At 41.1% G+C, this 20,518-nt stretch overlaps 1 protein-coding gene across 5 annotated transcripts in view; it reads left to right on the top strand.

Annotated features, from left to right (window-relative positions):
* The first annotated feature begins 275 nt into the window (after positions 1-275).
* ITGA6 (integrin subunit alpha 6) overlaps positions 276-20,518 on the top strand; it is an 81,418-nt gene continuing 61,175 nt past the window's right edge. For 3 of the 5 annotated variants that reach the window (XM_089519749.1, XM_089519751.1, XM_089519750.1), the window contains exon 1: positions 325-439. In XM_089519749.1, coding sequence (XP_089375875.1) covers positions 405-439 — 35 coding nt within the window. In that variant the 5' untranslated portion in view covers positions 325-404. Of the gene's footprint in view, positions 440-20,518 lie in introns of all 5 variants that reach the window. The other 2 variants (XM_089519744.1, XM_089519752.1) reach the window with 2 other exon arrangements.

Here is a 20,518-nt window from a genome sequence, read left to right as displayed (position 1 = left end):
GAGGAGTCCCATCCTCCCTGGGCAGGGGCTGGGGGCGGGGCAGGGGCTGGCTTTAGGGGCGGAGCTGGGGGCTCCTGGCCCCTCCCTCCCTGAGTGCAAAGAAGCCAGAGGAGGAGGAGGAGGAGGGAGGGAGTCTCTGGAGAGAACAAGGGCGCCTTGAGAGCGCAGCAGCAGCAGTAGCAGCTCCCTGGGAACTCGCCTCCTCCTCCTCCTCCTCCTCCGCTCTCCTCTCCATCCCCTGCCTTCTCTCGCTCTCTCTCTCTCTGGGCTGGAGGATGCTGCTGCTGTGGCTGCTGCTGCTGCTGCCCCTGGGGCCGAGGCTGGGCCGGGCTTTCAACCTGGACGCCGGCAACGTGGTCCAGTGGAGCGGGGAGCCCGGCAGCCTCTTCGGCTTCTCCCTCGCCATGCACCGCCAGCTGGAGCCCCAGGAGAGGAGGCTGTGAGTAGCAACCGGGGAAGGGAGGGAGGGAGGGAGGCTCCGAAAGGAGGACAGGCCGGGGAAAGGAGGACGGGAGCAAAGGGAGGGCTCCGGAGACTCCCGGGAAGAGCAACGCCTGCTCCTCCTCAGTCAGGCTCCAGAGGGAGGAGGAGAAGGACCCCATTGATTAGATAGGCTACTTGATTTCTAGGCCGCCTTTCTCCCCAAAGGGACCCAAGGCGGACGCTCGCGACAGAAACACGCATCCTTCCTGATTGAAAAAAGAGGCCATGGAAACAACCCAGATGAAAGGCGACACAAATTAACCTGGAAACGCGCAAAAGTTAAACAGACGGCAAGCCCTGCTGGGTCTGACCCTGGCTGCTCCTGGGCCCGGCTTCGGGCAGTCCTCCTGGGCTGGGAGGGGGTGGAGGACGCGTCCTGGAAAAGGAGGACTGGGATCGAGGGAGGGCTTTTCCAGGGCCCGTCCTCCACCCCCCTCCCAGCCCAGGAGGGATCCCTTTGGGGCTTCTCGCCCTTGGTCATGTCCTCCCTTTGGAGCAGGGCTGGACCTTCCTTGGGGAGGTCTGGAGCTTTGCCTGGCTCCCGTCCCTCCCTTTTTGCCTGGAGAGTCCTCCCTTTCCTTTGCGGTGCCTGGTCCTCCTGGGCGGTGAGCAGGCCTCGCCTCGCCTCGCCTGGGGAGCGTGTGGACGGCTTGTCTCGGGACGATCCCGCGGTGGAAGGAAGTGGGGCCTGCCTAAAGGGGAGCTGGGACCGAGGAAGGAAGGCAGGCAGGGAAGCCACCTGTTAGCCCCCGCTGGCTGGGATGGGAAAAACAGGGAAGGAGGAAGGAGGAGAAGGCAAAGGGAGGGAGGGAGGAGGTCCTCCTGGAGGAAAAGCAGCAGAGAGTTTCATCTCCAGTGAAACACACAAACACACAAAACAACTTTGCTGCAAGTGCTGCCTGGTTTCAAACTGACCTGCTTTGCAGGGGTGTGTGTGTGTCTTTAACACAGGCACAGACAGCACCATATAAACACATGCACAACAGCACTTAATTCAGGGCTGGTTGCCTGATTCCAAACCAACATGGTTGGCAGGGGTGTGTGTGTCTTTTTTTAACACACACACCCCAAAACTTTTCTGAAAGTGCTACCTGATTCCAAACCACCATGGTTTTTAGGGCTATATGTGTTTTTAACACAGGCGCACACAAGACCATAGTAACACCTTCACCCCAAAAGACTCCTGGAAGTGTTTCCTGATTTCAAACCAACACTGTTTGCAGAGCTGTGGGTATTCTGTAACACAGGCACACACAACACCATAAAAACCTTTCACACACACACACCTTTTGTTAAAATGCTACCTGATTTCAAAACAACATAGTTTGCAGGTGTGTGTTTTTACTATAGGCATACACAACACCATAAACCTCCACCCAAACTTCTGGAAGTGTTTCCTGATTTCAAACCAACATGGTTTGCAGACATGTTTGTGTTCTTAACGCAGGCACACGCAACACCATAACCCCGCTCCACCCAAAGTTTTCTGGGAGTACTACCAGATTTCAAACCACCGTGGTTTATAGGGATATTTGTGTGTATTTTTAACACAAATATACCCCCCTAAAAATACACCCCCCCCCAAAAAAAAACCCTTTCTGGGTGTGCAATCTGATTTGAAACCAACATAGTTTGCAAGCAGGCGTGTATTTTTAACACACACAACACCATAAAAACATACAAACACACAGAACAAATCTTTTCTGAAAACGCTACCTGATTTCAGACCAACATGGGTTGCAGGTGTGTGTATTGAAAATAGAAGCACAACACAAACCATAAAAAGATTATAAAGCAGATTGTGAAAGAAAGCAAAAAGCGTGCCGCTGGGTTTGGCATTCTTGATCCCTGCTAACAAAGAATGCGGGGGCTCCTGGGCTCTGTGTGTGTGTGTGTGTGTGTACAGCAACAAAAGCACCCTCCTCCAAAGGGAATGCAAACTTCACAGGTCAGTTCAGCCCCAGCCCCAGAGGGTGGTGCTAAAACAAGCAAATGTGTTGTCTTTTGGAGGAAAGCAAATGGAAAAGACAGGATGCCCAGGCTGAACTGTATTGGAATGCTGGCTTCTTTGAAGATGAAAGAAAGGAGGAGGAAGAAGAAGGCTTTCTCTTTTGTGTGCCACTTTTGTGTGCAACTCAGCTGAGATGCAGTCTTTCTGAGCGGTCAGGAGGCCCAGCCCTGCCATCCCCCCTCAACTTCTTTTCACCAACTGCTGGTTGTTCTGTTGTTGCTGTGTGCTTCCAAGTCATTTTTGACTCACAGCAACCATAAGGTGAACCTATTGTAGGGATTTCCTGGCCAGTTTCTTCAGAGGGGGCTTGCTACGTATTAAAAATTAGGGAAATTCCTTCAGGGAATCAAATTGTGACTGCTTGACAGTGTTGTAGTGCAAATTCTGAAGCAGCAGGCCCTCACGTCTATTCCCTTTAGCAACATTCTAAAGTGAAGTCCAAAAACATAGGCAGCTGTGTGAGGCCAAATTAACAGACCACTTCTAACCGATTTTCCTCTTGGGTTGGAGCAGATCTTTTGTAAAGCTAATGGTCTTCATTGCTCATCTGAGGTCAAGCCACTCCCTCCCAAAACTTTGGATCACAACAGAGATGCTTCACAACAATACATTGTTGATGACAATATCCACATCCCCTCCAGCTGTTGTGGTGGTTGCAGTTAAACAGGGTGCAGAGGAGGTGCAGATGAAATCATTGTCTCTGACAATCCTGGGGCTCTGGCTCTGCTTAACCACCATTAATCTGGATAGAAACATTGCCTACCTGACTTCTGTCCCATTCATAGAGATTTTACCTGCAAAATTTGCCTGGTGAAGATACTTGTGAAACTAAACAGGATGAACTAGAAATATTGTTTATTTATGAGAATTATATCCCATCTTTCCTCCAAGGCACTCAAGAGGCTGTACATAGTTTTGTCCCCTTTCATGATCCTCCACCACGAGGATCTGGTGGCCAGTGCAGTGTGTTGATGAGAGCCAGGACCATTCCTCACCATTGGGTGCTGGCTAGGGCTGTTGGGGTTACAGTCCAACAACACCTGAAGGGCCACATGAATCCCACTGTGTTGGACTGGGACTTGAGAAATCTGGGTTCAGGCTCCCATTGACTCATGGTACTTCCTGGGCAACCTTGAGCCAGTTGCTCAATAGTAGCCTCACCTACCTTACAAGGAGGTTGTTCTGAAGGTAAAAAATGGAGAGGAAGAGGGCATTGAGTTTATTGGAGAGAAAGCAGTATATCAAGATAATGAATACAGTTGACCCTTTGTATCCATGGATTCTTCAACCATCCATGTCTTGAAAATATATTAAAAATATTCCAGAAAGCAAACCTTGATTTTGCCATTTTTATAAGGGCCACTCTTGTATTTAATAGGACTTGAGCATCCACAGATTTTGGTATCCACTGCAGGGAAGTCCTGGAACCAAATTCCAGCGGACACCAAAGGCCCACACTGTACATAGATGAGTAATAAATAAGTTGCATTTTACATTCCAGGGCTGAAGAAAACAGGAGTAACTCTCCCTTTTCTTTGCCCCGGAGGCTCGGGTGAGCTGCCACAAGTGTGAACATGTGCTTCCTCTGGGTGCGGCTGACTCATGCCACTCCTGGCTTCTACCCAACAGTTATCAACTTGCCTTTGGACTGTGAATTTTATTCCCCCCAGTAACTTTCCTTTGCTGTGAGTATACATGCCATGGGAGATGCCAAAACAGGGATGGGATTACTGATCTTCCAGATGTTGGTGAACTGTTTTTACTGTCATCTGGCTAGGCTGGCAGTCTGGATTTATTTATTTTTTGCCCAACAACATCTGGAAGGAGTACAGGTTCCCCAGACATGCTCAGAAAGCTTGGTTTCAACTATGCCAGTGCCAGTGAATCATTTATTTTACGTTAGCAATTCTAAATACACTCATTTGGTAGTGAAATCCATTTCAATAAAAGGAATTCACACTCCCCCATCATATTCAAATATTTACATTTGGGATAAAAATCAGTGACTTTGAGGTAGTTTAAAATTAACATGTCAGATTCATTTGTTGGGCCTTCTGTATTCTTTTGAAGGGATGGGCAACTTGGCAGCCTCCAGATCTGTTGGAAAATAACTTCCATAAGTCCAAACTTGTATGGACAGATTATAAGAAGTATTATTTAAAACCCCTGAGGTAAATCTGGTTGCTCACTCTGTATGAACAATTGCTAGTCTAGGGGCATCTTAAATATGAAATCCATTCTTAAATAAAATTATCATGGCATATGTTTATTTGTTTATCAAATCTAGAGGCCACTCCATCAGATGCAAGAAGTATTATCATAAGTTGGCAGGAAGGTTTATAAGCAGATGTGGCTGGAGAGTAAAAAGTGAGGTCAGAAGGAAGTGTAAGGCAGGAATATTTATTCTTCATGTACATGTATGTACAATAGTTATTGTAACTATTCACTATCTAATTTTTTTGCCCCATTTTTCCCTGAACAGTAATGCAGGCTGCTTCCATCTTGAAAACTATTACACATTTGCAGCTTTTTGTATAGCAGTAATTTTATCCAGGATGTGTGTTGTGTAAGGCGGGGTGAGTCCACATTTATGAATGAATGAAGAAATAAAGTTCTTTCCTTGTGCTGATAAACAGTAGTAGGGAGGCAAAATTGTGTATATTTATAGTTACATGTCTAACTCATCCTTCCTGAAAAAGTAGCATATATTCCAACTAATTATTCCTATTTTATCTTGTGGGGTAGAATAGGCTAATAGAATTGACCAAGATGGTCTAATGAGTTTTCTTATGTATTGGGTGTTTGAACCTGAGTTTCCCCAGACCTGATGTAACCTTTAACCACAACACAAAACAGATTCTATGGTAGGCTTTCTATTGTTAAACAGGCAATGGTTCCTTTGCTACCAGTGCAGGTTGAGGGAGGTTGCGTCAGCTTCTTTATGTGAATAGATCAGGTTTTCCCAAGCAGGTGTCACCCTTCAGATGTCTTGGACCAATTCATCATCTAACTAGGGCATTATGGGAGTTGTTTTTGAAGACATCTGAATGCCACTTGGTTGAGGAAGACTGAAATACAACCCTTCCCTTTTGCCCCCATCTCAATGTATGAGAGTTGCTTGCAGAAGGCTGCAGTACATGAAAGCCCCTATCTATTCTTACAGCTTAACACTTCCTTTTGAAACCATGAGCAGAGCTTGGAAAGTTCTTTTAAAAAATAATTTAATTACAGCTATCAGTCCTACCTGGTTTCCCCAAGACGTTAGGAATTGTTATAGTTATATTTTTTTCAAAGTAACTATTGTCGTTGTGTGCCTTCAAGATGTTTCCAACTTATGGTGACACTAAGATGAACCTATCATGGGTTTTCTTGGATTTGTTCAGAAGGGGTTTGCCTTTACCTTCTTCTGAAGCTGAGAAAGTGCGACTTGCCTAAGGTCACCAATTGGATTTCCATAGCTGAACAGGGATTCAAATCCTGATTTCCCAGAGTCCTAGTCCAACATGCAGACCACTACAACATACTAGCATTATTATTGATACTGATATTATTTATTTATTTATTTCTTCAAAGTGATGGAAATATGTACTTTTAATCACTTCCAGACCCTTTCCCCATTTTAGTGATGCAAACTGCTGACCTGATGTACAAAACACACACTTCTCTCATTCACCTTATTTCTCAACACTCACAACAGAGCCCAAGCCAGTATTTGAACCATAGGATATTTCTCCTCCACAGTTTAGTCAGACCACCTGCCTTAACTATCAAATGTCTAAAACTGTTACTGCAGCGCTACAGAAGAAATGAAGTTAACCTTATACAATCAGCCTTTGGTATCTGCTGGGGTTTGGTTCCAGGACCCCTATGGATACTAGAATCCATGGATGCTCAAGTCCCATTATATTCAGTGGCATAGTAAAATGCTGTCCCTTATGTAAAATGACAAAATCAAGGTTTGCTTTTTTTGGAATATATAGTATTTTCAAACCATGAATGGTTGAATCGGTGGATAAAGAATTCATTGATATGGAGGGCCAACTGTATGTCAGTAGTAATGTTAATGTAGTTAAACTTGCATTATTGGGAAGATGAATTAATTGCAAGCTAGTACCAGTTGCCAGTGGTACTACATCATGAGTAGCAAGACCCCTGTGGATGAAGAAGGATGGAAATTCTTATCTTGGTTTGTCATAATCAGCTTTGTTTTTGTCTGCAGACCTCCATATCGTATGAGTGTGAGGTAGTGACATAAGCCAAACTTAGTCATCATCCACCTGGTGCCTTCCACACCTGTTGGATGAAAACTTCCATAATAGTCCAGCAGTACGGCCATGCAGTCCAGCTGGAGATATGAAGGCTTATACTGTAAAAGGACTAGAAAAAGTTGTAAGGGGGGAGCTAACATATCACATGATTTCCCATAGCATATCTGGAAATATACAGGTGCATTGCATCTGGAGGGCACTGTGCTGAGGAAGTCTTGTCTAGCTTTAGCTGTGTGGGGGTCATATCACTCTCTGCTGGGGGAACTGCAGATCTCAGTGGGTTTTGTGGATGGGTGTTTTAAGAGAGCTGATGGAAACTATTCCGACAGGTATAATGACTGGTTTAATTGCATGGAAATTGGACTTAATTTGCCCAAATATCTGTCTGAAGAACATTCAGATGAAGTTTCTGAAAGGTTTTAAATAAGCCTGGCTAGACTTCTATTTTTGCTTCAAAAGCTAAGCAGTAGGCAAAAAATGTGATTGTTACTAGAAAGCAGTATTGCCTCCCTGATGATCTCATTGGTTCAAAGATTAAGTACATTAGCATTTACCAACTATTGCTAGCCATCTTTTGTCTGCCACCATCTCCATGCATGGACATGCTGGATATGCTATCTAGTGGAGTCTTGAGAGCCTTCCTTTCTTGAAGTTAAATGTGGTTCTTATTTAGAAAGCTATATTACCACCCCTATGATTATATTGGTTCCTTAGAAAAGCTGTTTTATCCCAGCCTCCAGCTCTCTCTACTTTCAGTCCCGCCAGTATAGGAAATAATTCTGATTTACCTTATAGGGTTGCTGTTTACAGTTAGATTACAGTTAGATAATGCAATGTGAAGTACTTTGAATTCTTCTTATATAAATATTGCTGTTAGCGCTAGGCAGATATCAGAACCTGTGTTTCTGGATTCATAAGAAAACATGAGTATCTTAATTATTAGGTTGTTGCCTAGTAATCTGTGCACTCTTGACATTAAATTTCTGGCACATTATTTTATATTTTTCTCCAAATCTTCTTTTAAAGAGAGGATACAAAAACAAACAAACAAACAAAAACTCATGTATTTATTAAATTTATATCCTGAATTTTCCCCAGTATGAGACTGTAGTGTACTATAATGTAAACTGTGAGCTTGATTGATAATTGCAAATCGGTGTCTATCCTCAGCATTTCTATTGCAGTCCAAGGGCAGGGTGCAGCCTGTTCTTGTGCTACCCTCATAATACCTTTGTGAGATGAAAAAAATCAAGGAGGCTGTGATTTTCCTGAGGTTCCTCAAAAGAACTTAAAACAGGATTTCCCCCATCTTATCAAAATCAAACTCTCATTTCATTCTTCCCATTGACATAGGGCAAGTAGAAGATGGACTGTAGATCTCTGGGTTATTTGCAGCAGATTAGCAATGGTTTTGAGTGATTGAAAAGTAGCAACAACATCAACAACATCTCCTAAATTGGATGTCTGAAATCAAGAAAACCTGGGGGAAATAGGAACAGATTTGTGTGTAACAGGATTTATGTGCATTAGCTCCTGCTCTGGAATTCAGTATACATTCTTGGGCTGATCATGTGCTCAGAGGCACCTGTTCTGCAATCTCCCCCCTTGCCCTAACCACAATTTTGTATCATTTTCACCATGTTTCTGGTGGAAAATAAATTAGATCCTGTCAGTCTAAACTCTTCCCACCCTTGCTACATTCCCTTTTTCATATTATATCAAACAAGGTCAAATTAACTCCTATGGACTCAGTGTAGTAACTGATAAAAATACTGCTCCCCATAAACTATTTGCTGAAATCAGTGGACATTTTGTTATCATAATTTATTTTTGTATATGCGCACACACACACACACAAATAAATTAAGGTTCTGTTGACCCATTTCTTCTCCTCTGTCACGTCTGGTTTTTTCAGAATGACTCGTTTCCAAATCTGATGTAAGGCCCATAGAAAATGAGGATTGCGCAGAGATAAGAAATGTAGCAGGAAATGTTTAATGCTTTTAGTTAATTATTAATAAGCTACATATTCTAATTCAATTTGATTTTGCATTTCATGTTATTTTGTGCCTTCAAGTCATTTTTGACTTATGGCAGCTGTAAGGCAAATTTACCATGCAGTTTTCTTGGCCAGATTTGTTCAGAGTGGGGTTGCCTTTGCCTTCCTATGAGGCTGAGAGAGTGTGATTTGCCCAAGGTCACCTAGTGGGTTCCCATAGCTGAGCAGGGATTTGAACCCTGTTCTCCAAAATCGTAGTCCAACACTCACACGCTACACCATGCTGATGGTGATGAAGAGGAAAATATTAAACTATTAAGTTTATATTAAATGGCCATTTAAGTTTAACTTAAAACTTGCACTGAAAGTCTTAACAGAATGAAGCTCAAAAATGCCATCCATGGTTTCACTCTCCACCCTTTGTTTCCATTGTTTTTTTATCCCATAGTTCATGTGGATTTGAAAAGTTCCTATAAATTTCTGGAATTTCTAAGATTTTATATACATAAAGAAATGTCTGGTTTCAGTAAAATGAACTCTTTATTATGTTCAGGAACAGTGTGGGTGGGGGATCATTTGCTGAGACTGCTAACCTCAAAAGTTCTTAACATAATTCATCCCACTGGGACTTTTCTTGGGTAAATGCTTTGACTCTTGTGACCTAAACACTGCAATTCACTAGCCCCAGGGGCTAACAAAAAGCAAGAAACTTTCTGCCCCCAAATCCAAGAGAATTAGGTTTTGGATGAACAAGCAGCTGGGAAATACTCAATCTGTTGGCTCTTTAGCATGGTCTCTCATTTAATTAGTCAATAAGTTAATTTTTAATTAATCTCATTCAGTTAATTGCATGACTTAATTAAATGAATTACCTAATGAATTTTAAAAATAAATTTAAACAAGTTGCCCATTTTCATTAAAAATTCTAATTTAATTGATTTTAATTAGTTATTCCCTGAGGGAGTAGATTTAGTAAGAAAACTTGGAACAGTTGGTGGCAATGAACTGACAGTGAAGTGGTGAACAGTGAAGTGTTGTGCTTATAAAGTACTGCTATTAGAATAAGTTACTTAGTAATTGATCGTTCATGAATATGTTGTTTGCTATGCAATGCCTCAAAGAATTCCCATACAGAGAGCAACATAGGCTTATGCTCTAGTAATCAGCCTTTGCAAACGATTGCCTTCCAGGTGTCTTGGACTACAACTCCCATTACTGTATCCTCAGCATTAGCCATGCTAGGTTGGGACTGATAGGAGCTGAAGTTCAATACATAGAGAGACACAGACTGAGAAGGGATGCACAGTTTGTTTCCTGGGAATGAAGCGCAAACCAGACCCAAAATATGTGGCTTGCAGACCAAAATGGGTATTCTTTTAGTTTATTTGTATGATATTATCCATTGAGACAAGATTATTATTATCCTCTATCTTCTGTCCTCTGTCGTCATCCCACTTTCTCCCCATTACTGAAGAGAATTTGGTATATGCTTTGTTGTTGCAGAGATCTCCATTGTCAGATATGTGTTTAGCCTACATTTCTAATTATGGGCAAGACTTGGTCTCTTTTGCACCTGCAGAATCCAAGGGGATGGGGGTGGGTGGGTAGGGGAGTAAAAGTATATCAAATATCTCTCTTGTTCAGGGAAAAGAATAGCCCTCTTCAATGGTCCTTTGTAGCTGAAAATTAAGTCTTGTGATATACAGCTGCACGGTTTCCTAAGTTGAGTAAGTGGCACAGAGGCAGCTGTGGGCGTTCCATGAATCTGGAGAAGGCTAAAGCTGAAACTGCATTTGTGATGACTTGAGAAAAACTAGCTTTCTAAAAAAAGAGTGGGCCTGCATCTGTAGCTTTTCAGGTTTTCAGTGTTTTGTATCTTCTCCATGTGCAGTTGTGTTTTGTGGATGAACTACCACTGCAGAGGAGTTTTGAACTCTGCTGCTTATTACTCCCATGCTGTATATTTTCAACCTCTAATTTCCACTGATAAAAGCATAAGGGCACCTCTCAGTTCAGGAGTCCATTAAATTACTTCAAAAAGTTGAGTTATCCCTTAACATATTGCTCAGGGATTAGATCTCCCTTCACACAGGTTAAGTGCTCTTCCCCAAGTTAAAAAAAAATTGTATTAAAATTCCAGAGTACATTGAAAAGTGTGCCGTGTGATCATTCTAATCATTGTAAATGATCAGAAGGACCCTTCAGATCAATTTATCCTGAATAAAGTACTCAATGGGTTACTTGAAAGTATTTTGTGAAGGACAAAGTTATCAATGGGTACTAGGCATGATGGCTATTTATTATCTCCAGTATTGGAAGTGGTATGCTTCTCAGTACTAGTTGCTGAGGAACTTAATTATGGTTGCACATGTCTGCTTCCCATAAGCAGCTGGTTGGTCACTGTCAATGAACAGAATGCTCAGTTAGGTTTGTAGGGTTCTTGAGTTCATACTGTTATATACATACATGTGAGAAGATGCTCTGAAATATGCGAAGAAGAAATATTTTTAGCAGCCTAACCACTTAATGCAATTTCATACATGTTTACTTAGAAGTAAGTCCCATTTAATTCATTGTGGTTTATTCTTGGAAATTGAGCATAGGATGTTTATTTTTTATTTACTTTTTACAATTATACTTTGTTTTTTATTGTTTTTAACAGGCTTTTATTTTTTCACTCCCCCCTTTTTTTGTTTTGTTTTATATATGCATCTCTGGCATCACATTTGGTGATGAAGGAGCCTGTAGATATTGCAAAACTGCTATACTGCATCATCACCAAAGGTAATGCCAGAGTGGTATACATAAAACTATTATATATTTGACAACATAGTAATATACAGTGTAGTCGCCTCTCAGTTTTTGCATACTTGAAATCCGCGTTTCTTCCATGTAAACTTATACTAGATTGTGCAGTAAACCATGTTACTGTGTAGGAAGTGTAAGTTCAAGTGACCTTGAGAATATCTTAATTAAATATATGATCATGCAGATCCAATTTGTGTTATTTATTTGTTTAAAGGGTTTAAATCATGGATTTCCATTAACGGCCTCCAAAATGTCCCACAAATGTGGTTAAAATAATATAATCCAACAAGCCATCTGTAGTGTCTTCAGCAGCACCAGGTGGAATCGGAAACTCTTTTAGTAATAATAAGAATAGAATAGGATGGGTAATCCTGTTGTCTTTTCTTGTAATAACTGGATTAAATGATTTTGAGACATTTAATTAAAGATGAGAAGATACTTCTGGTTCCCAGCTGTGTCCTTGATCCCTCCTAGTCCTGTTTTCATCGTTATACTCTCCTCTCTCATTGAATCAACTGAGAGACTAACACAATAGCAAGAAGAGAGGCAGTTGTTTTCACCTATCATGATGAATAGGTGGCACAAACTTCAAAGTCCATTCAGATGTGATGGCTATTCAGATATGATTTTTTTTTAAATAGAAGAGTTTGCCAACAGTTGTATCCAGGAGTGGGAGAGGGAAGATAAGTGTTAATCCAGCAGGTCTGTTTTCTGCCAATTGAGGAACAAAACAAAGTGTGGCCAAAGGGACCCTCTTAATTATATCTCCTAATACAACACGAGAAAGGAACTTGGTGGAAGCTTATAGAGATTAGGAAGGCTTCACTGCCTAGATAAGCAAGGATTTACTGTATAGATGAGCATGGCTTTGCAGCATACACACCAATCACAAGTTTCTTAACACATGTTTTATAACAATACCATTGGATACTGGAGAAACTCATGTCAGTCTCTGGATATAAAGCAGATACTGGATCATTATTTGATGGAAGAGTACGTGCTTTGTATGTAGATGGCCCCATCCTAATCTATCTCTGCCTTGTAGGAGAATTGGTACTTGCTGGTCAGCTGCTGTGCCTAGACTGGTTTCCGTGGCTCTTGAAATAAATTGTCCACTAGTGATGTCCCTGAAAGTATTTTAACTGACCACTTCTTGAAATCTTTACTAATACTCCCCTCCTTCACTTTACTGGCTGACCAAGAGGACTGAGCATATTTTTAGCTTGGTAATCACCAAGTCTCTCCTGTCTCTTGCTAGGTGATGCACTCCAGTCTTTTAGTTAATCTTTACTGTAAGGCTCTACATGCTTAAGATTCCTCAAGGCTCTGATGGGTGAATCACTTGTATTTGAAATCCAGAGTATATTATGGGACCGAATAAAACTTTATTTAATAGGTGACTGGGTTTTCAGTCTTTATTTCAATGCCAGTTTGGTCAGAGAAAGAAGCAAACAATGCCAAATGTGGGCACAAGGCAAACTGGAATCAAGGAGTAGATCTCTGATAGATTTAGGGAAGCTCAAACCACAGCAAATGCAAAATACCTTTCCAAACTATTCTGCATATATGAAGATAGTTGGGCAGGTATCAGGATTTTATTTTTAAGTGAAACAACTGTGAGCTTGATACAGTTCAATAAATACATTTCTGGTGCTCAAAACTAAAGTTCTTGGGCTCAGAATTCTTTGACTTCTGAGTGAAGTATGTCAGGTGGTACTGGCAGATCTCTGATGTTTAGTAAGAACAGAGTAGATCCTGCAGTTTTGAAGTACATCCTCCCTTGAACTGTCCTTGTTTAAAAAAATTAAAAGCAACATGGGGAAGTTGTGATTTTGAGAAGAGAAGATGTTCCTGCCATTTCCTCCTTCAATCATGAGCCTTTGTCCTTCTGTGGGGTGGTAGATGCATGTTTTGATAAAAGAATAAGAAGAGTCCTGCTAGATAATACCAGGCCTGCCATTAGATCCAGCACCCTGTTTTCTATAGTGATCAACCTAAAGCTGCAGGGAAACTTACAGGTTTCCTCCCAGCCCCACCAGCCTGACAGCAATAGCCTTTACTATAGACATCATTTAGCAGTTTCAGGTAGATGTAGAATTCCATAATTTAATTTAAATTTTAAGCCATTTTGGGTGAAAGATGGGATATAAATCAAATAAATGAATGAATGAGCTCCTACCATAAATAATGATTTAACCATAGAATTGGAAGATACCATAAGAGCCATCCAGTCCAACCCTGTTCTGCCATGCAGGAATACACAATGAAAGCACTCCTGACAGATGGCCATCCAGCCTCTATTTAAAAACCTCCAAAGAAAGAGACTCTGACACCAGACTCTGAGGCATCATATTCCACTGTTGAACAGCTCGTACTGTTAGGAAGTTCTTCTTTTTTTTTAAATATAATCTTTATTAATTTTTTTAATACACATAAAAGCATAATATAAAAATAATAATCGATTACAGAAACTTATGATGTTTCACAGATAAAATCATACAAACCTTATTATTTAGTACTTCCTAACTAACAGTCTATTTTTTTTTATCACATTGCTAATAAAAAAAATAAGTTGCCCCTTAACACAGAATTTGTAATTAAATATATTTCCCAAAATCTTTCTATACAGCCCTTAAGGAAGTTCTTCTTAATGTTAAGATGGAATCTCTTTTCCTCTAGTTTGCATCCATTGCTCCGGGTCCTGTTCTCTGAAGCAGCAGAAAATAAGCTTGCTTCATCCTCAATGTGACATCCCATCAAATATTTAAACAGGGTTATCATATCAAGTCTTAATCCTCTCTACTCCAGGCTAAACATACCCAGCTCCCTAAGCTATTCCTCATAGGGCATGGTTTCCAGATGTTTCTGCATTTTGGTCACCCCCCTCTGAACATGCTCCAGCTTGTCAATAACCCTCTTGATATTGTAGTGTCTATTAAAGGGGCATCTGGTGTATCCATTGCTGTGGAAGTGGAGAATCTACTCACAGGTTTTTGACTGTTGCTTCTGTTGCCACTCGAGGTTGTTGATGAGTATCTGTGGGAAATAGGAGGGAGCAGTTGAAAGAAAAGTGGACATAAATGATGATCCAATATTCCAGCAATTATCAAATGTAGGATTTAAGGAAGTGAGTGTAGCTTCATTGCCTTGAACTTGGTAGGTCATGCCATTGTTCTCCCTTTGGTCTGAGCTTTTGCATAAAATAAGCATTATTGTTGAAATGAATAAGGCTTCAATGCCTTAGTTCCTGAGAAGGAGTCCTAGGAGCTATAGGATTTTTGGGGTCCCTCCCTCTGGGGTTACTTCAGTGTTACATCCCCTTCCTGACAACCATGGAATCCTCTCCAGCCTCTCATATTGGAGTTCCCAGATTAGCAGATTGAAAAACAAAGGCATAATGTGAGCACCTTGGGAGTCAGCTTGAAAAATCCATAGCCATCCCATTCCCAAAATTCTGTTTTGGAAGATAACTTCTAGAAGCCCCCACTCAGTAGCTCTGCAGGTTATGGGATACTTCTGAATACAGTCATCCCTCCAGATTCACGGTTTTGGGATTCATGGATTCAATTATTCGTGAGTCCCTAGCTGTGAGTGCGTGCAGTCCTCCCTCTCTGTCCCTGCCAGACATCCCCCCTGTGAGTGAGGGGAAAGCTGAGGACAGAGGGAACAGCTGGGAGGGTGTGCGCACACAGCTAGGGACTCGGAATAATTGAGATCCCTGAAGCACACAGCTAGGGACTTGGAATAACAGTGTTCCCTCCTTCCTTCGCTCCCAAGGTTTGAGAGAGGTCCCTGGCCCTTTCTCAAACCTTGGGACTGAAGGGAGAAACAGCCAGCATGTGCTCCCCTGCCCTTTCAACACCTCAAACAGCTTGCTAGAGCTGTCTGAGGCTTTGGAAGGGAAATGAATGCACATGCTCACTATTTCCCCTGCCACATTATTTGCAAATTTTCCAGATTCGTGAGGGTCTTCCACCCTTACCCCCATAAATCCAGAGGGAACACTGTAGTCAAAAGAAGTTATTTTACTAAGCTTTGCCTATCTCTCTCTCTCTCTATGGCCAGAAATTTGTAGTTTATTTATGTAACATTTCTAAGCTCTGGGTGCATTCCTTGTGCACCCTGACTCTTGTCTGTATGTCTGAGTTCAGAACTGGGGCTGATGTCCAAGTCAAGCAATTTCTTGTTAGGCTGTAATGTAACTGGCATGCAAGCTGGAATTAGAAATCAAGTTTTGTAGTAGCAGTATCTTGTCCAGTTGGGTGTTTGTGGCAAACTAGGAGGTTATGTTACAAGGAATTGAAGGGCATGAGGACACATCAGTCTGAAACACAGTCCTGGTGCCTGGACTGTGATGTCAGAGCAAGGACTCTGAAGCTGTGACAGTTTTAATGATGCCTCAGTGTTTTACACAGTAGGGCACTGTGCTGTGGAAGACGTCACCATTCCTGGAATGTATTTCAATTGCGATGGCTTAAAAATAAAAACCCACTCAAGTAGTCCTTACATCACTTCTACCATCTTTATTTGACTGAGGAATTGGCAGAGGCAGCACTGAGATGAGTGTATGGCATACCAATGAATTTTTTTTATTTTATTAGCAAATATAAATCAACCTTGTACAGACAAGATAAAGTTGAGAGTGATGTTCTCATTGTCCAGCAAGGATGTCTGAGGATGGAAAAAATGTGTTTAAAAATTAAATAGGTACGTGCCTAGACAGAGTTGCTAGATAGGCCAAACAGCTACTGGGCAACTATAGTTGTTGCAGGGGATGACACTGGTGAAGAAGACAATGGCAGTGGCATCATGGTTAACACTTGTTAGTGCTGAAGAAACACTAAATCCCTTTGAATGTCTTTTACTATGAAAAACCTATGATGAGACAACCCAATATGAAATGAGGGGTAGTGCTAGACAGAAGATAGGTATTAAAGGGAAGATATGTAAAAGAGCGAATAGTTGAATTGTAGGGATATTAACCGGGAATTTGCTAAACTAACTTCTTAAATGTAATATTTGATTTTCTACTATTATTTATAGATGGGACAGAAAGTAGGGACAAGACACAGACATATCAAAATATATTTGGTACATGAATAGAATAGGTAATTTTTGACACTCTTTGGATAATAGTGAAGGATTATTATAAGAGATAGTAATAAGTAAAATATACTAACACGTTCATAGCCACAGCTAGGAAGTTGAACTATATTTTTATATATTTTTCAGTATTTTTGGTTTGATTCATATGTTGACAATTGTGAATTTTTGATTTTATATAATAAAGTTTAAAAAAAGAAAGAAAATGACACACTCATGTCAGATAGCAATCAATAAGCTAATGGGGTACAGCAGAGAGAAGAATCCTGTATCCTGAAAACAGCATTTTTTACAGGACTTCAGTAGCGAAAAAAAATAATACATGGTGGGGGTGTTTGTGTATTTGTGTTTAAGAAAGGCTGCAATCTTATATATACTTAATTGGGAATACAGATCCACAGAATCCAATGGAATTTATTTACAAAATTTAGAATCTAAATGAACAAATATACTGTAGCAGGAATGGGGAAAGTGTAGCCCTTCAGATATTGGCATTGAGACCACTCACCATTCTCCAGGTTGCACAGGGCTGATGGGAACTGGACTGCAACACATTCCCTTCTGCTTTCAAAGTTCCTTGTGCAGCCATGAAGATTATTTGGAAATATTGTGAATCTTGTACTGATGCCAACCAGATTTTTGCACTGTCTGTAACAGAATGGAAGTGGCTTTCAGACAGTACAAAATCTGGCTGGTATATTAGTCATGCATAAAGAGTTGCTCTTGCAGAAAAACTGATTTGTAGAATCCAAATGGCTAGACGGGCACTAAAAAAAGACACATTTGCTACAATTTGGTATCCTTTTATTTTATCAGTAACTGAGGAGGATTCACTGTGTGGTCCACCATCACATCACTGAACATTTTTACTTTCACCTCTTTAAGATCATTATGCTATTAAAAAAAATTGTGTAATCATTTTTGGATGGAGCTAAATTTAGAATCAGCGGCTGCCAACCTGTATGATATTTGTGATGTTGTAGACCAGTCTTACAACATTGTAAATAATGTAATTCACATTTATGGTAATGGTACTATTGATACCATGACTGCAGATGTGCCCCTAATCTCACTTTAAAAGCTAGTCAACTTCCCCTACTGAAGGAGTACCTGCTGCTTACTTTTGCACAGTGCCTTCCTGGCAGCAGTGGGCTGGATGCATCATTGTTCAGTGCCCTGCTCTCCAGCTCCTTGGAACTCCTTCAGTGCCAGGCTTTGAAGCAGTGGCATTACTGAGCAGGTGTAGGGTGTATGGACAGCACCAGGTGACACCCTAGAGAAGGGGTGACACCTGATGGGGCCCTCCTCCCACTTTGGCGGAGGAGAAAGTACACCCCTTGTGGCTTAGTTGCTGGCCTGGCTCTCTTCCTGGAGAGGGAGCCAAAGCAGCAGTGAGAGGAGCAGGTAAGCAAGGCACCAGGACAGGAGGGCAAGCAGGGCAGGCCACTGGCCAGCACTGGGTATCACCAAGCCTGGTGACACCACAGCTTCTACGGTAGGCTTTGGGGAATTGAATTGTCAGATATAGCTATGAAAATGGAGCTCCATCATTGTAGCTATGTCTGACAGTACAGGATCATAGCCATCATTTGTGATGTTTGGTTGACTATGGTCTCTCTCTCCTTTCTTTTTCTTTTGTTGCATTGATTTGTTGTTATTGTTGATTTTCAGATAGATTGATTGCATGGGCTGTTGTGAACATGGCCATGCAATTTCCTAGATTTTCTGGGTAGATTAGAGTGGTATCAAGAGAGCTGTCCTAGGTATGCTTATTAAAATAAGTGGACAGGAAGTGGTCAGGAATTCATTCCCATTGATTTGGGTTCCTCTTGCACTCTAGAGAGCCACGAGCTCCCCAGTTCATTAGCACATGGATAGGAAAGGTTGCAGAGTGTAGGCAATTCAAGATGAAAATGTGGGGTATGAATAAAGAGAATGTTGAAGAATGTTGTTGAATGTTGTTGAAGTTGATAATATTACCACTCCTATTGTTATTACAACTACTACTACTACTAGACAGTAGACAAAAATACTAATTGCCATCTTAGTTGTAAAACTTCACAGATTAATCTTGATACTCCCTTAGTAGACTGGATGGGTTTAGAATGCATTCCCTTCCCATCATGTGCTTTTTTACCCTGGGACCTTGGCAAGAACGTATTCCTATTCAACTGGGTTGAATAACAGAAGGAAACCTAAGTTTGTTCCTAGTTCAGTAGCCTTCTTTGAAACCATTAAAAATAGTTAAATCGAAGAATGACATATAGAAATGATTGTAAGGAAAGAAGGCCAAACCAGTTGTTCTGTTTTGAGGCCAGGGTGATGAAGACATGCAGAGACAGATGGGCAGACCTTTGCTGTGTAGCCTGAGACACACAACACAATCCTGTCTCTTTCTCAAATGTAATCTTTTGTCTTCAGTGGAGTTGTTAATGAATCATTCTTTCTTCTAAAAGGGTCACTGTTTTAAACAAAGCTGTCCTGATAAGTGAGGCATCTGAACTGAGAATTGGAAATTTAATGGGATATGGTAAAACTCAGCTGAAAAGGAAAGTGGTCATCCACACTGAGCTTGGAATTAGAAATCACAGTTTTCAAAAGAGTCATTGTCCTCCTTTCTGATTCTCCCTCAGTTCTTGTGTCCTGAAAATTAGAGGTGCAATCTTAGCTGGGAAACCAGAGTCAGTACAGTGTAGTGGTTTGAGTGCTGGGCTGGGACTCTGGGAAACCAGGGCTCAAATCCCACTGAGCCATGGAAACCCACTGGGTGACCTTAAGCAAGTCACATTCACTTAGCATCAGAGGAAGGCAAAGGCAAACACTTTCTAAACAATTTTTTTCCAACAAAACAAAACCCAAAACCCTATGAGAGAGTTATCATATGCTGGAATTCACCTGAAAGCATATAATAACAGATTTTAGCTGAGATACACTTGTGGTCCTTTTTACCTTCAGAGAAATATTGTCTTTGTTTTTTTAATTCTTGTGGATTCATTTAAAATGCCTCCTCCCAGCTGGCTAAGGAGGGTTCTTGAGCAGGCGATGACTGAGGATGCTTGAGGAATTTAATTTTTGTGAATTTTGTGCAAAATGATCTGGACTAATATGTGGATTGAAATGTGATTATCCTGCTTCCCTACATTTTGCAATCCAGTTCTCAGTTTGAAAGAAATTGCCAAACTACACTTTAAAATGCTTATTTTAGTGCAAAATATTTGTAGAAATGTACACTTGGAGATAAAATACATTAATTTTAATATTATTTATATATGTTGTGACAGAGTCACAAATTTCCATGTGGATTTTTAAAAAACAAAGTAAAGTGGAAATGAGATGGATTAAGGTTACAAATGAATACTTTCAAAATTGATCCAGACCAGAAACAGATTGATCACTTCCTACAATATAACCGAAATCCAAGAAATATTGTTAAAATATAAAAGCAACTATAGGATTGATTTTAAAAATGCAATTTAGACTAGGTATGTAACTTAAACAGCAACCATGTTTTTACCTTGCGCTTCAAAACTTTCATGATATCTGTAGACAATTAGACCTGAGTAGGAACTTTCATAAGGAAGGCAGCACCATCCAGAAATACCTAACTCAGTGATGGAGAACCTTTTAGAGACTGAATGCCCAAACTGCAACCCAAAACCCACTTATTTATCGCAAAGTGCCGTATCCCTCTGGATTTCTAGTGACAAACTCTAGTGAACTCTGTGTTGGGATGATGGTGCGTGTGCCCACAGGGAGAGCTCTGAGTGCCACCTCTGGCACGTGTGCCATAGGTTCGCCACCACTGCTAACTAGTAGCCGATGATCTGTCTTATATGGGGATGGAGA

This window comes from Sceloporus occidentalis, unplaced genomic scaffold (genome assembly GCF_023333645.1).
Source record: "Sceloporus occidentalis isolate IW3139 unplaced genomic scaffold, rSceOcc1.0.p SCAF_4, whole genome shotgun sequence".
Lineage (NCBI taxonomy): Eukaryota > Metazoa > Chordata > Lepidosauria > Squamata > Phrynosomatidae > Sceloporus > Sceloporus occidentalis.
The sequence above is the reverse complement of the archived record's forward strand: the minus strand, read 5'-3'. Positions and strand labels throughout refer to the sequence as shown.